A 15,012-nucleotide genomic window follows, 5' to 3' on the forward strand; every position below is an offset into this window, starting at 1 on the left:
CCAATGCCGTGAGTTGGGTGTGGGATGTTCTGTTCAATCAACCAATGGAAGGCAAAGTGTGTGAATTCAAAAGTGGTTTGAAAATTTTTTTGGCATTTCGTTTGGTGGCGCTAGCATCAAACTGAATTTAAAAATAATTTTTATACAGAATCTAGAAAACTCACCCGGTCTTCTAATGGTTGTACAAACAGACAACTTTTCCTAAAATCACACGACTTGTCAAGCATATTATGTAATGTCAGGCTGGACAGGTCACTCAAACAAACAGAGCAATGTTTTCATAAGGCCACAGAGAGACAGTGATGCACTTTTATGTGCAATCAACCTACGTATGGCTTACTTATAGCAAACTCTGCATATTAAGCTGGGATATGAAAAGAATTTGACAAAATGGAGAAAATGACATACATAAGCTTTAACCCTACTATAACCTTAAAAAACAAACTAGTAGCATTTAATTATAGTCAGGGCTTAACCATAAGGATGTCCAATCACTCAGGCCAGTGTGAGAGAGTTCCAGACAGTTGACAGAACAGTCACTTGCCCTATCGGGACAGAGATGCGTTGCCACCACTTCTTACATTGTTGATCATGTTTTATATCTTGCAAACTTGAACATTTGCTTTTCTGTGATGTACTGAACATTGTTGTTGTGAATTCTGTCAACAATACTATCTACTAGGCTAATATACAGCAGATGGGTTTTTGTATAAAATTATGAGAATGACACGTTTGTAATATTGATTATTAGAATCATTATATGATTGTGATAGCTTTGCACCAAATGCCATCATTTTACAACAAAAGTGATAGCATGAATTCAGAGTTTTCATGGAGTTAGAGTACATTCTAGTTGTATAATTTCCAGCAATTATTACAAGCTAAAAACCTGAACACATATTTTTATCAGGGCTGTGAATTGATATTTTTTGTAATTAAATCGCACAGTTTTCTGCAATTAATCGCAATTAATCATGATACATAAATAAATAATAAAACATTAAAACATAATATAAATATTTTAATTTTATACTTTGTCCCAAAGAACTTTGGTTAGCAAAAAATTTAGTCATCATTTATTTTAATTATTTAAATATAAAAATGTTAAAATGTTCAGTTTTCTTGTGGTATTGAGTTAATAAGACACATTTTTACAGGTGTAAATCTTTGATACAAGTATATATATATATATATATATATACATATATATACACATATACACATATACACATATACACACACACACACACACACACATATATATTCCATAAAATCAGTGGACATTCTGTAATTAAATGTTGGGCAAATTCTTATGGCGTTTTCCAGTGAACTTTTTTTAATTATAGGATCAGATGAGCAGATTCCATTCATATCAAGCTTTATTGGCAAGATAAACTCAAGTGTACATTGCCAATGCATTATTAGATACTGTACATACAGATACAAAAAAAAAAAAAAAACCTGAATGCTGAAGCTTAATTTGCTTAAGTTTAAAACCTGAAAACAATTATTTTCTCTGGCTGCCATTCAGTCTATCGTGGACCGCCGAGACTCTCGTTTTTGACACCGTTTCAAACTATAAATACTCTTTCCTGCCCAGTAGGTGGCGATATGCACGAAGAATGCAAATCACCAAGAACAAAAGAAGAAGAATGTGAAACAATGTGAAAGTGGAGATTGATAGTAAAAAAGGACTTAAATATTGACCAACACCTATCGCTTCTAAAGATATGGATTTAATCACTTGAGTCTTATGGAATACTTTTATGCTGTCCAGGGGTGTAAAAAGTACTCAGAAATTATACTTAAGTGAAAGTATGGATACTGAGTGAAAATTTTACTCAAAAGTTCAAGTATCTAGCCAAAAACCAACTTGAGTGAAAGTAAAAAAGTATTCACATTAAAAAAGTAACTTTTTCCTAGCTAAAATGAAATCAAGAGAGGAGATTATGTGAGAGTTGTTAAATTCTATTGGTTTGTTGCCTTTATACTGTCTCCAACGACTGTCATATTTCTCTCCCAGTGGCATTCACTACCTGGTCAAAGAATCATGTTCCATTAACTACATTTTTGCTAAACGATTTTTATTTGGTCTGTTTCACGTAAAATGCCAGTTTCCTGGTGGAATGAACACTAGAGGTGCTAAAACAGCAATGACTTTTATCCCCTTTCATTCAAATCACCAGTAAAATGGCAGATTATCAGTTCATAAACACTTTTCACTCTGTTCCTCACACAATGCTATCTTATGACATCTAAACACATTTACTATAGCACATGACTAATTTTAACATCTGCATTACAAAATCAACTACATTTACAAGCTTGCTTAAGTGTGATCAAATTGTACGGAAGCTCAACTGATAGAGTGTTGCATATGCGATACAAAAGACTGGGGAATGAGTCCTGAAAAGCACGAGTCCACACGTGAGCCAAAAGTGTCATAAAAGCATCACAAAATGACGTGGTTGCCTCAGAAATTTTGTTTTTTATGACACTATCGTTTACGTTTAGGTTTAAGGTAGAGGTCGGTTTTGTTGATTAAAAACTCAATAGAACATTAACCTTAAAAACCTTATCCGTTTAGGAGAAGGTTTCACTCACTTTTAGCGCCACACAGTGGACATTTCACTCGGAACTGCCCTGAAACCACAATTTTATTTAGCGCATATGTTGCCACAGTCCCGCAATGTTCATTGCATGGGAGAAAGCACTCACAAATTGCAATGTCTGAGCACCCAGTCCCTTTGAGACAAAGGCTTTGAAGAAAGTTCAAATGAAGCTTTGAAGAAATTAGTAATGTTGTTGGTTTTGTGAATTGTTTGAGGTTTGCTACCAAACATTGCTGTTGAACAGATAGATGAATTCAATAAAATTCATAATTAATATTTACTCTGATTCCATAGTTTTCATTATCATTATTATTATCATTGCTGGTTTTATTGTTATTATTATAATTAGTAGTTGCCCAAGAACAACAATAATTCATCAATTAGGGAGTAGAAATTCATAGATATGATTTAAATACGAAGGCAAGAGTAGAAATAAATTACATGTACACAATTAATTACAAAAGCCTTTTGTTTATGTGTGTGTGTGTATATATATATTATATATATATTACATATATACACACACACATACATACATACATACACACTCAGGGTTGGGGAGTAACGAAATACAAGTAACGGGATTACGTATATAAAATACAAAATATAAGTAACTGTATTCCACTACAGTTACTATTTAAATCAATGGTATTTAGAATACAGTTACATTCAAAAGTATTTTGATTAGTGAAGAGATTACTCATTTGTTTCATTGAATATTTATATTTATCCTTATTGTTCAGCCCTGGTAGTTATGATCATGTTTTCAATCACAATTTAACCTCTTGTCGTCGCTGCTCTTTCTTCAGTTGTGCGATTTCTCTGTTTCTCTTGGCTTCAATCGTCCTCCTCCTCTGCTGCTCCTCCTTCATCTGCTTCATCAGCGCCACCTATTAGTAGGATGGCCAAAAACACGATGAGAACCAAAACTCCAACGCAACAGTGTCTGATAAAGATTAGTCCTGCATCTGAATTAACATACTATTACAATATTACTATACTATTTCTATTACTATATTTTGCAAGATTAGAATTAGTGTGCGCCAAATCATCATATTTTAAAAATAATAAAACAAAGATGCCCGGACGGTAAACTATTTCCAATAGAAATCCATGCATGCTTTTTTACTAATATCATGTACAACACCTTGTGCAATGGAAGAGGAGTTTGTGACCTTCGTCAACATTTTCAGTTGAAAAAATGAAAAGGAATGCAAGGCTGGAACTCCCAAAGCAATTTACAAATGTATAAATCCAACTTTATTTTTTTTAGATAGAGCTAAAAGTTAAAACGCTTGCATGCAAAACTAAATAGTACATGACAAAAAGGTCTTTGGTATCATGACACAATTTAATTACCTGACATTATTTCCCAATACTGATGCATCTTATTATATTCAAAAGTATGTACTTTCCCGTCACAAGTGAAGTACATATTTTTAGTATAATTGGGGGATGCAAATGATTTAAGGGATTAACTACTTTCAGCAACAACAAAAATCTACACTCATGGGAAAATTGGCACTGATTTAATTACCATCTTAAAATAGAAAACTGGTGTTGTGAATGTCTTCTTTCTCAGCTACACACATTTAAATTACAGTCAATTATCTCAACTCTTGGAGGAACTATGGAAATATTCTGCATCCGTTTCGCCTAACAAGCCTCTAGGAGGTGACATAACTTCAGAAATACAACTCTCCAGCTCTCACCTTGGCTTTCTTCATCTCGGCAACCTCAGACTGCAGCTTCTTCAGCTCTCTCTCGTAGCGGCTCTGGTTCTTCAGCAGGCGAGCATGTTCCTTCTGAGCAGCCTGCAGCTTCATCAGATCTCTGTTCATCTCTTTCAGCCGCTTCTCGTACTCCGATTTAATCTTACTAGCCTTCTCTTCAGTGTAGTTCTCCATGGACACTATTTCATAAAAATAAAAAGTAAACCGAGTCTCTTAGTTTCAGCACATTCAGCACAACCAAGATAAGGTTTTAGGCACCTTTAATGTTTTAAACATCTAACAACATGCCTTTACCACAGTGAAATCAATGTAACCCACAGCCTATTGTGGTGTATTGCTTTATTTTACACTGACAAAAAAAGAATCAAAACAAATTTAGCCGAGACACAAAAAGAAAACACTTTGAAAGCAGACATAATAGATAGACGCTCACTGAGGTTGTGCAGCACACGGTCTCTCTCCAGCTGTGTGTCTCTGATCTTGTTCTGAAGCAGAATGAGTTTCTCCTCATACTGACTCTTCAGGGTGAGCAGCCGCCGCTGGCTGTTCTCCAGCTCATCGATCAGTCTCTGTTTGATCTCGATCTCACATGTCAGATCCGCAAGATCTGCCTGCAAGTTCACTGTAAACAAAGGTCAAAAGTTTACATGTGTAAGACTAGGCTTACTTCCAAAAGAAAAATTTGATGCACTGGACGTTAGTAACAAATCCATGCCAGAATGCACCTTTCTCCTCTGAGTCAGAGTCAGAGTCTACTAGGCTCTCGTCACTGTCAAACTCTTCCTCCTCCCTGGTCTCCTCTTCCTCCTCCTCCTCCTCCTCCTCCACATCACAGCAGCTCTCACCTTGATTGTCCTCCTGAAGAGGATACATGCCATCCTTCACAGAAGTAAATGAGACAAAGCAAAGATTTGTGTGTTTTTTTTATTTTTTTATCTTTTCACACATTTAAAACCCCCAGCTACAAAGAGAGATTAGAGTTTGTGCTTTAAGGAATAGTTGACCCTCATTACACTGGCACAGTGAGCACATGTTCATGCAAGAACTTGCGTTGTTGTTAGCACTAAACAACTCCAGTTCTCGCGTGAATACAAGCCACTGTGAACAAGCTTCTCTCGTGCACTCATGAACGCGCAACAGATTTTCACTACAAAATGACTTCGCCCAAAATTTAAAATGTTTTCTTAATTTACTCAACCTCATGCTATCCCAGATCTTTGACTATTTTCATCTGCTAAACACAAACGAAATTTAGAAAAATATCTCAGCTCTGGTGAATGGTGATCAGAACTTTGAAGGTCCAGAAAGCACAAAGGCAGCATAATAGTAATCCACATGACTCCAGTGGTTAAATCCATATCTTCAGAAGCAATATGGGTGAGAAAACGATCCCAATTCTCCTCCCTGCCCAGCAGGTGTCGATATGCACAAAGAATGTGAATTGCCAAAAACAAAAGAAGATTTCTAGTAAAAAAAGGACTTAAATATGGATCTGTGTCTTACCCACACCTATCATACCACTTCTGAATATATAGACTTTACCACTGGTGTCTTATGGATTACTTTTATGCTGCCTTTATATGCTTTTTGGACCTTAAAAGTTCTGGCCACCATTCACTTGCATTGTACAGAGCTGAGATATTTTAAAAAAAAATCTTTGTGTTCAGCAGAAGAAAGACATTTATACACATCTGGGATGGCATGAGGGTGTTTTAACGAAGAGAATTTTAAAATTGTATGCCTTCAGAAGACCTGGAAAATGACACTGGAGTCGCATGAGGGCGAGTAAAGTAGGACAGAATTTCCATTTTTTGGATGAAATATTCCTTTGATAAAAAGTATTTTCTCAAAGTTATGCCTTATGACTTATCTCAAAGTGTAACTACTTTGTAACAATTGTAACAATATGATCAAACACAGCCTTAAGTGTTGTCTTGACATATTATCACTTAAGTTTTTGACCCTTTTTATTATAATTCAACTTACATTTTTTAAATAGCGTCTCTGAAACACTGTGGTACCCAGCAGACCAGATTTCTAGGGTTTTGAGTGGTGGCTTGCTAGCCCAAGTCAAAAGAGCCCATCCTCAGGTCTCTACGATCAAGTCTCAAGACTTCTTTCAATGTAAGTCTATGGGATTTTTTGCCCTTTTTATCATCCACCAGGCAAAAATCTTAAGCCTATTCGCTTAAAGGGATAGTTGACCAACAAATGAAAAGTCTGCCTTTATCTGGTCACCCTCATGTCGTCCTAAACCTCTATGACTTTCTTTTTTTCTGTGGAACACAAAAAGAGATATTTATTAGAATGTCCTATCTGCTCTGTCCCTGGTCACTTTCATTTTTCATTCTTTTCCATAAAATGAAAGTGAATAATGACCAGGGATAGAGCAGCTTAAACATTCTGCTAAATATTTCCTTTTGTGTTCCACAGAAGAAAGAAAGTCATGGGGGTTTAGAATGAGGGTGAGACAAAAATATTCATTTCTTGTCAACTATCCCTTTAAAGTAATATCACACCTCCCTTCAATAAGCCACATGATTGAGGTATCATTCATGTCCTTCACAAATGGTGAAGGATGAGCTACGCTGTTCAAATCCATAACATGTAGTATGTGATATAGCACTTTTGTACTAGAGCCTAGTGCCTTAACAAGCACCAATTAAAAACATTGTTTCCCCTCACCTCTTCAGGTTCATTATCAGAGTCCCCATCTCCGTTTTCTCGTCTCTCTTCGTTTTCTCTGCTAAGTCCATTCTCTCGCTTTTCTCCGTTTTCCTGAGAATGAAGTTTGGCTCTCTTCTTCAAACTTTTTTCTTTCTCAGGACTACAAAAGGACAAAAACGCAGGTAGAATATTATTAACATGACAATTAAATGAAGACATGCATAGAGCTTTGGAGTAATCAACACAGCAATCATCATGCAATCTCACAGCCCGTTCACTGTTACTGTACAAAAAATAAGGGATCCGTCCATAATTTCCAACAATTCCACCAACATCAGAAGCCAGTTATTTAATTCTTATATAATCGTATCACAGGGACACATGGAGCAGAGATTTATGCTGGGACATCTGATTTTTTTTCCTTCTAAGGTTCAGAAATTACACATGCCCTCTCTCCCATTACGCCGGCATTAAAGCCATTCTGAAGAGCATACGTTCCTCCAGTCATACTCATTAAACTGCACAATTTACTGAGAGATACTTGTATCTGTGCCAGCTCGCTGTCCTTTGTTTGAGTCGCTCAGGACGTACTGTCACACACACAAACACAGGTAAATCTAATTCTAGCATATTTGACAGCCTCTTATTGGCTTGGTTACAAAACCAAAAAAAAAAAAAAAATAGGAGGACAAGCCTATTTAAGTCTTCAAGATACACAGTCAGGGTAATGTTACAAAACCTATGCTTATGCCAGGAGACAGTGCCAGGTACATGTGTTAAGACAAATTGGGCTGTCTTAAAAGGAGAAACTTTTGGAATATGTGCTTGGATGACTTATGTAACATTATAAATACATTTATATTTGCTATGGATTTTCTAGTGTTATGACATTTAATTTCAAATGTTACACCCGTTTTCAAAATAACATTTTATACCATCAGTTCAGATTGAGCTAAATCTATACAGTGGCAAGAAAAAGTATATGAACCCTTTGGAATTACCAGCATTTATGCCCAATGGTTTGATCTTCATCTAAGTTACAATAATAAACAAGCACAATCTGTTTTAACTAATAACACACAAATGATTGTATTGTTCTTTACATACTGAATACATCATTCAAACATTCAAACATGTGAACCCCTCGGCTAATTATGTCAACAAAATCGAATTCGAGTCAGGAGTTGGCAAACCTGGAATTGAATTAATGAATCGAGATTGGAGGTGTGGGTTAGCTACCTTGACTCAAACATTTTGAGTCTGCTATTCACAAGAAGCATCTGCTGACGTGGACCGTGCCTCGCAAAAAAGAGATCTCAGAAGACCTACGATCAAGAATTGTTGATTTGCATAAACTTTATAACCCTTTCCAGTTTTTCTCGAAGAGCTTAGATTTTCATCTGTCCGCAGTTAGACAAATTGTTTATAAATGTAGTCGATTTAGTACTGTGGCTACTCTCCCTAGAAGTGGCCATCCAGCCAAGATGACTCAAAGGGCAAAACGCAGAATGCTCAATGAGGTAAAAACAAAACCTACAGTGACAGCTGAAGACTTGACTGAATCATTGGAACTGGTTAACTTCTCTGTACATGAACCTACTATATGGAAAACATTAAACAGGCATGGTGTCCATGGCAGGACACCACGAAGGAAGCTGCTGCTTTCCAACAAAAACATTGCTGCATGGCAGAAGTTTGCCAAAGACCACCTTGACACTTGAATTGTTTGGAAAGAACACGCAAAACTACGTATGGCGTAAAAAAAAAAAAGTCACCACATACCAACATGAAATCATCATCCCAACGGTGAAGTACGGCGATTTCAACATCATGATTTGGGGCACCTTTGCTGCTTCGGGGCCTGGACCGCTTGCCATCAGAGGGAAAAAATTATTCCCAAGTTTATCAATATATCCTACAGGATAATACCAGGGTGGCTGTGTGCCAGCTGAAGCTCAGTAGAAGTTGGAAGATGCAGCAGGACAGTGACCATAAACATTGAAGTAAATCCACTACAGAATGACTTCAAAAAAAGAAAATCCACCTTTTGGAGTGGCCCAGTCAGAACCCAAACCTTAACCCAATAGACATGCTGTGGAATGACTTCAAGAAAGCCGTTCACACCAGACATCCCAAGAATATGGCTGAGCTGAAGCAGTTATGTAAGATAGAATGGTCCAAAATTCCTTCTGAATTTGTGCAGGTTTAATCTGCAGCTACCGTAAACACTTGGTTAAGTTTACTGCTGCCAAAGGAGGATTGACCAGTTATTAAATCCAAGGATTCACATACTGTTTCCACAGCATCGTGAATATTTAATGGGATGTGTTCAATTAAGACATGAAAGATTATAATAGATTTTGTGTTGTTAGCTTAAGCACATTGTGTTTGTCTATACTTGTGACTTTGATGAAGATGAGATCACATTTCATGACCAACTAATGCAGAAAACCAGCTTGAAGAGCATTCTGAGATGCTACTGTTCTCACCACAATTGTACAGAGCGGTTATCTGAGTTACCGTAGACTTTGTCAGTTCGAACCAGTCTGGCCATTCTCTGTTGACCTCTCTTATCAACAAGGCATTTCCATCCACAGAACTGCCACTCACTGGATGTTTTTTGTTTTTTTGCACCATTCTGAGTAAATTCTAGAGACTGTTATGTGTGAAAATCCCAGGAGATCAGCAGTTACATAAATACTCAAACCAGCCCATCTGGCACCAACAATCATGCTACGGTCCAAATCACATTCATGAGATCACATTTTTCCCCATTCTGATGGTTGTTGTGAACATTAACTGCAGCTCCTGACCCGTATCTGCATGATTTTATGCACTACACTGCTGACGCACGATTGGCTGATTAGATAATCGCATGGATGGTTGTTGGTGCCAGACAGGGTGGTTTGAGTATTTCTGTAACTGCTGATCTCCTGGAATTTGCACACACAACGGTCTCTAGAATTTACTCTGAATGCTGCCAAAAACAAATATATATATATATTTATTTATTTATTTAATGCATGTTTATTTTGTAAAATATGTAAAACTTCTTGGAGAGGGCTTTAGCATGCTGACACATTATCAGCTAACCCTCTCTAAATGTATCCCCTTTAAAAACACTGCTGCTACAGCCAAAGCTCTGCTTTTGTATCAAATTCAATGGCCTATAAACATTTCAAAACCATTACTGTCAGACTTCAAATTGCATGTTAAAATCTGTTTATTGTGCATACTCTGTAGGTCTCCATTTTTTGTGAGGACTATAATAGTTGAGTGCAATAAAAGTTATAGCTGTTTAGCTTGCTTTTGTTGAATATTTGTCCATTTTCCTATCCATCTCTAAGAAACATGCCTGATCTGTGTCTGGATAATTCTAATCCATAAGTAATTAAAAAAACCTTTTCTGGAGCTTTACAATTTTTGGAGATGTTCTGGCACCACCCTCAGACCTCACCTTTTCCTGATTTGATTTCTCTCCTTTTTCTTTAGCCTCTCCACATCTAATTTGGCTCGACAAATCACATCAGTCATCTCTGCATCCATGGAAACAGAAGGGGAGGAGCCAAGAGAGAGTCCTGGAGTGGGGTGGGAGGCAGGGTACAGAGAGCGGGAAGAGAGACGAGACAAACTGCGCCTCAGAGACTCATTCATGGCCTCACTCTCCAATAGCTTGGACCTGAGAGAGAGAGAGACAGCAAGAGGGTTGAGTCATTGATTTCAATCGCTATGATAATAAGTCTAAATAGGATGTCACTTCATGAGTAGAGCAAACATGTTACCTGAGCTCTTCAATCTCTCTAATGTAGTTTTGAATTAGATTTCCTATCTCCTCATTTGTTTCACCTGTGAAAGAGTAACAGATTTAAACAGAATAAATGAAAAAAGTCCGCAAAAGACCAACCAAACTAGTGGGCTATTTTGCCATCTGACCACTAGTGCTAGGAGATAATAAAAAAAATAAAGTCCAGATTTTTTTCCAGCCTTTTTGACAATATTCAATATAAATCTTATTTATTTATTTGCTCTGAAATGGCTTGCAAATTGTTTTTTTTCCCCCAAACAAAGGAACCATCATTTCACCAACCACTGCTGCGAAGTCAATTCAAAATGTTTAATGCAAGAAGTAAAATTAAGTAAAAATATAGTCAAACATAATCAAGGCATCTTTTCCAGTTTTATTTACATAAATTGTATTTGCAGTATATGCACCAATATAACAATAAATAGCAATAAACAGTGATGACCATGTATTTTTTTCCCTTTAACTATTTAAAGCATATATATATATATATATATATATATATATGTCAAAAGAACTTTTATATATATAGAATATATATATATATTTGGAATAGGACCAAACTTTTCAATTTTTTCAGCATTTCTGCTACAAATGTTTAAATAATAAACATAAGAAATGTCTTATATTGCAAATATTCAATATAATCGCCCTGCCCTACTAACTACACAATCCAATGACAAATATCCTCTCCAGCCACTAAGGGTCTCTCACCTGTCTTGGTGAGCAGCAGATTGACTCCATTGGTGAGTAGCTGGGTTACTCGGGTATTGAGGTGGTCGATGGTTTCTTGCATGGCTTTGACCCGCATACGCAGGGTATCGTTCTCTTTCTGTAGCATTGAGTTCTCATGAAACAAATCGCTAAAGCCCTCGGATCCATCTTCACAGGCCACTCGCTTTCCCTGAAAGAAACACAAAGAGTAAAGAGTGTCAGCCCCCCCTCTCATCTGTCAGGGAGACTCATCTCTCTAAATGTCATCATACATAAACTCTCTCTACTATTGGCAGTCTTTTAGCATCCAGGTCAGGCTGAGGCGATAAGCTACTGCTACGCTCCATTAACTTTGTGTAGCAAGTTCCTGTGAGCCAACCCCTTCCTAACCAAATTATCATGCCCCACAAGCCCACCACACTTCACAGCCTTCCTAGTCTCCTCAAGTTATTACATAAACACCTAGAGTTTCTACTAAGGGGGGAGGAAAATGAATGAGTGAAGGGCTAAAAGAGGGTCACCTTCCATCTACAGCAGACTCACTATCTACTGGAAATCTGTAAAGTTCTGTTTTTGGTGTTTTAACAGAGGAAGTAATTGTTGAGCTGCTTAATGATGTTTCAATATCATCTCAAATTGTTTCCTCTCTAGTACACAAGTAATAAAATCGCTTCTCGTTTTCAGTCAGATCTGCTAGTCTAAAACTGGTTCCCACAGTGTTCAACATCCTGTCATGGCATATGTCTGCTATGCTGATAAATCATTATGGAAAACATGGATCAAGTGAAATGATCCGATGAATGCACGGACGGATGGGGTAGGAATGAAAGGGCGGACGGACAGACGGATGGGGCAAGAATGAAAGGGCAGATAAAAGAATGGATGGATGGATAGATGGACGGGGCATGGATGGATGGACGGATGGGGTAGGAATGAAATGGTAGATAAAAGGATGGATGGAGTAGGAATGAAATGGCAGATAAAAGAATGGATGGATGGATGGACAGAAGGACGATGGATGGATGGATGGGGTAGGAATGAAATGGCAGATAAAAGAATGGATGGATGGATGGATGAAAGGGCAGATGAAAGAATGGATGGATGGATAGATGGGTGGGGCAAGAATGAAAGGCCAGATGAAAGAATGGATGGATCATGGGGTAGGAATGAAAGGGCAGATGAAATAATGAATGGGGAAATGATGGATGGATGTATAGCAATATATTGTTTCCTTCCATATCCTTGAACATAAGCCTATCATTGGCCTATATTCCTCAGCAATCAATTTTGTAATTGAACTCATCTTTTACTGTGTCTCGTTTCGAAGGCTGGTACCAAGTAGGACACGCCCTTTGTAAGCAGCGGTATACAGAGCATCCTCAACTTTGTTTAAATGAAATGGCCTTCATAGGACAAACGGAAACAGAACGTATCATGGTTCCAATGACAGCACACATCGCATTTTATATTTACTTCACAATACTTTATTTTACGTTATATATTTTTATAATTTTACATATTATATATTTTACTCCCAGCTACTGAGGTGCTTCAGCTTGGGAATTAAAATTACTTGCATTTGAACATCATATTTTTGGGTCAATCAGAATCATTTTTCCAAATAAATTATGTACGTTTCCTCTGAAGCAAAGACTTGTGGGTTGTGAGTGCCAACAAAGGATACACCTCTTGCATCCTTTCATTCCTGTGAAAGAAGGGCACATTCGAAGGCTGCATTCAGTGCGTTCTAATCGCTTTTCTGAAACTAGACAGCCTCTGTGACGTATGCGGCCGACAAATTTGACCTCCGGAGCACACAGCCTTCGAAACGAGACACAGCAAATATGTCCAATTTAGACTTATTATAAGGGCTTTTCTAAGGATGCACCTATGTACACATGTGCCTGACGAATGCTTTTGGAGCATCTCACTTTGGTTGTGTCACGTCATAAATACAGCATTTTTAAGAGTCCGTGTTAAATTAAACGTAGTTTGAAATTTAGAAAAACACATGTTGAGAACCCTGCATTCAGAGTTGTGCTCCATCCAGCTGTGTTTGAATGTGTTTTCATCTTGTGCAGTGTGGTTTGTTATCTAAACAGCTGCGCGTTGACTGTTCAACTGGAGTTGCGCTTACTGCCCTCTGCTGACCAAGACTCGTTAAAACATGACTCTTCCCAGAATCATGTAACCTTAATGTTCCACCTCCTCACCGCTTTGTACTCCATGATCTCCATCTGCAGGTGTGCAATCTCTGCTCGTAAAGCGCTAATCTGCTGACTGGTTTTGTCCTGGTTCACGATCACTTTGTTCTTGATGTTTCGAGCCCGGTTAGCGTACTTCAGAGTGTTCAGGGTTTCCATGAAATCCCGGTCAGAGGGACTCACACAGGCGATCATAACTGTCCGACTTCGAGAGAGAGAGAGATGTAGAGGAAAAGAAAATTAGAATATACTGTATACTACCAGTCAAAAGTTGGGACACATACTCTATTTTTTACCATTTTCCACAATTTAAAATTATAGTAAAGCCATCCAATTTAACAAAAAGTATGTGAATTATGTAAAGACTGAACATTTTTCAATTATCTTACGCTTAAGCTTCTTCAAAGTAGCTACCCTTTGCCTAGATTACATTTCTGCACATTCTGTGCATTCTCTCAACCAACTTTTTAAACCATATTGAAGGAATTCCCATTTATGCTGACCACTTGTTGGCAGCTTTTCATTCACTATTCAGTTTTGGAAAGACATTCATATGTTGGTACAATTTATATGTCTACAAAACTAATTTCAAGCATTTAAGCCTTTAGATCAATAGGTTTTTAAGATCATGAGAAACTTAAATTTAGTAAAGTGTGTCCAAACTTTTGACTGATAGTCAGGGTTGTCATCAGAGAAGAAACAACCGGGAACATTGTCCCAGACCCTGTAATGAGTGGGGCCCACTAAGGTCCTCTTCAGAATAGTCTAAACATTAGGCCTAGAGGAGAGAGTGCCCAGTGCCCACCCATAAATATTTTGAGCCCAAAGAATTTTAGCCACGACCTTGCTGGTAGTGTAAGAATTTGAACTCATAAGGGTCTGAGAGATCATTATCAGAAACAAAACAATTTCTAAAACACTCAGAAACACACACACACACACACACACACACACACACACACACACACAATCACACAAACAGATGAGAGATAAATACCCACATGCTCTCATGGACTCCACACACAAGTTATTTTTTTTCCCCACCCGTATTCAGGCCACTCCCACTATTGATATAATTAGATGTCAAATGATTGGACGAAAGTTGTCTATACGTCACCAGCTTGACGACGTCTTCTGTTAGGATGGTTATCTTACACAGTTAAGAACGAAAACAGTTGGAAGATGCAGGGGAAAGACGGACAAAACAGGAAAATCTCTTTGTTGGTAATTTCATAATTGATAGCTTCATACAGAAAAAAGTAGCTACCTTCACAATAAGT

The 15,012-nt window shown here is 37.5% G+C and overlaps 1 protein-coding gene across 3 annotated transcripts in view; it reads right to left on the minus strand.

Annotated features, from left to right (window-relative positions):
- The window catches only part of LOC127426309 (kinesin-like protein KIF21B), a 119,959-nt gene that overhangs the window by 46,037 nt on the left and 58,910 nt on the right, over positions 1-15,012 (minus strand). For all 3 annotated transcript variants that reach the window (XM_051673041.1, XM_051673040.1, XM_051673042.1), the window contains exons 8-16: positions 13,742-13,937; positions 11,529-11,718; positions 10,795-10,858; positions 10,470-10,691; positions 7,031-7,172; positions 5,071-5,224; positions 4,779-4,967; positions 4,325-4,524; positions 3,395-3,502 (exon numbers count right to left, since the gene is read on the minus strand). In XM_051673041.1, the coding sequence (XP_051529001.1) occupies positions 3,395-3,502; positions 4,325-4,524; positions 4,779-4,967; positions 5,071-5,224; positions 7,031-7,172; positions 10,470-10,691; positions 10,795-10,858; positions 11,529-11,718; positions 13,742-13,937 (1,465 nt within the window). The remainder of the gene's footprint in view (positions 1-3,394; positions 3,503-4,324; positions 4,525-4,778; positions 4,968-5,070; positions 5,225-7,030; positions 7,173-10,469; positions 10,692-10,794; positions 10,859-11,528; positions 11,719-13,741; positions 13,938-15,012) is intronic.

This window comes from Myxocyprinus asiaticus, chromosome 35 (assembly GCF_019703515.2).
Source record: "Myxocyprinus asiaticus isolate MX2 ecotype Aquarium Trade chromosome 35, UBuf_Myxa_2, whole genome shotgun sequence".
NCBI classification, from domain to species: Eukaryota; Metazoa; Chordata; class Actinopteri; order Cypriniformes; family Catostomidae; genus Myxocyprinus; species Myxocyprinus asiaticus.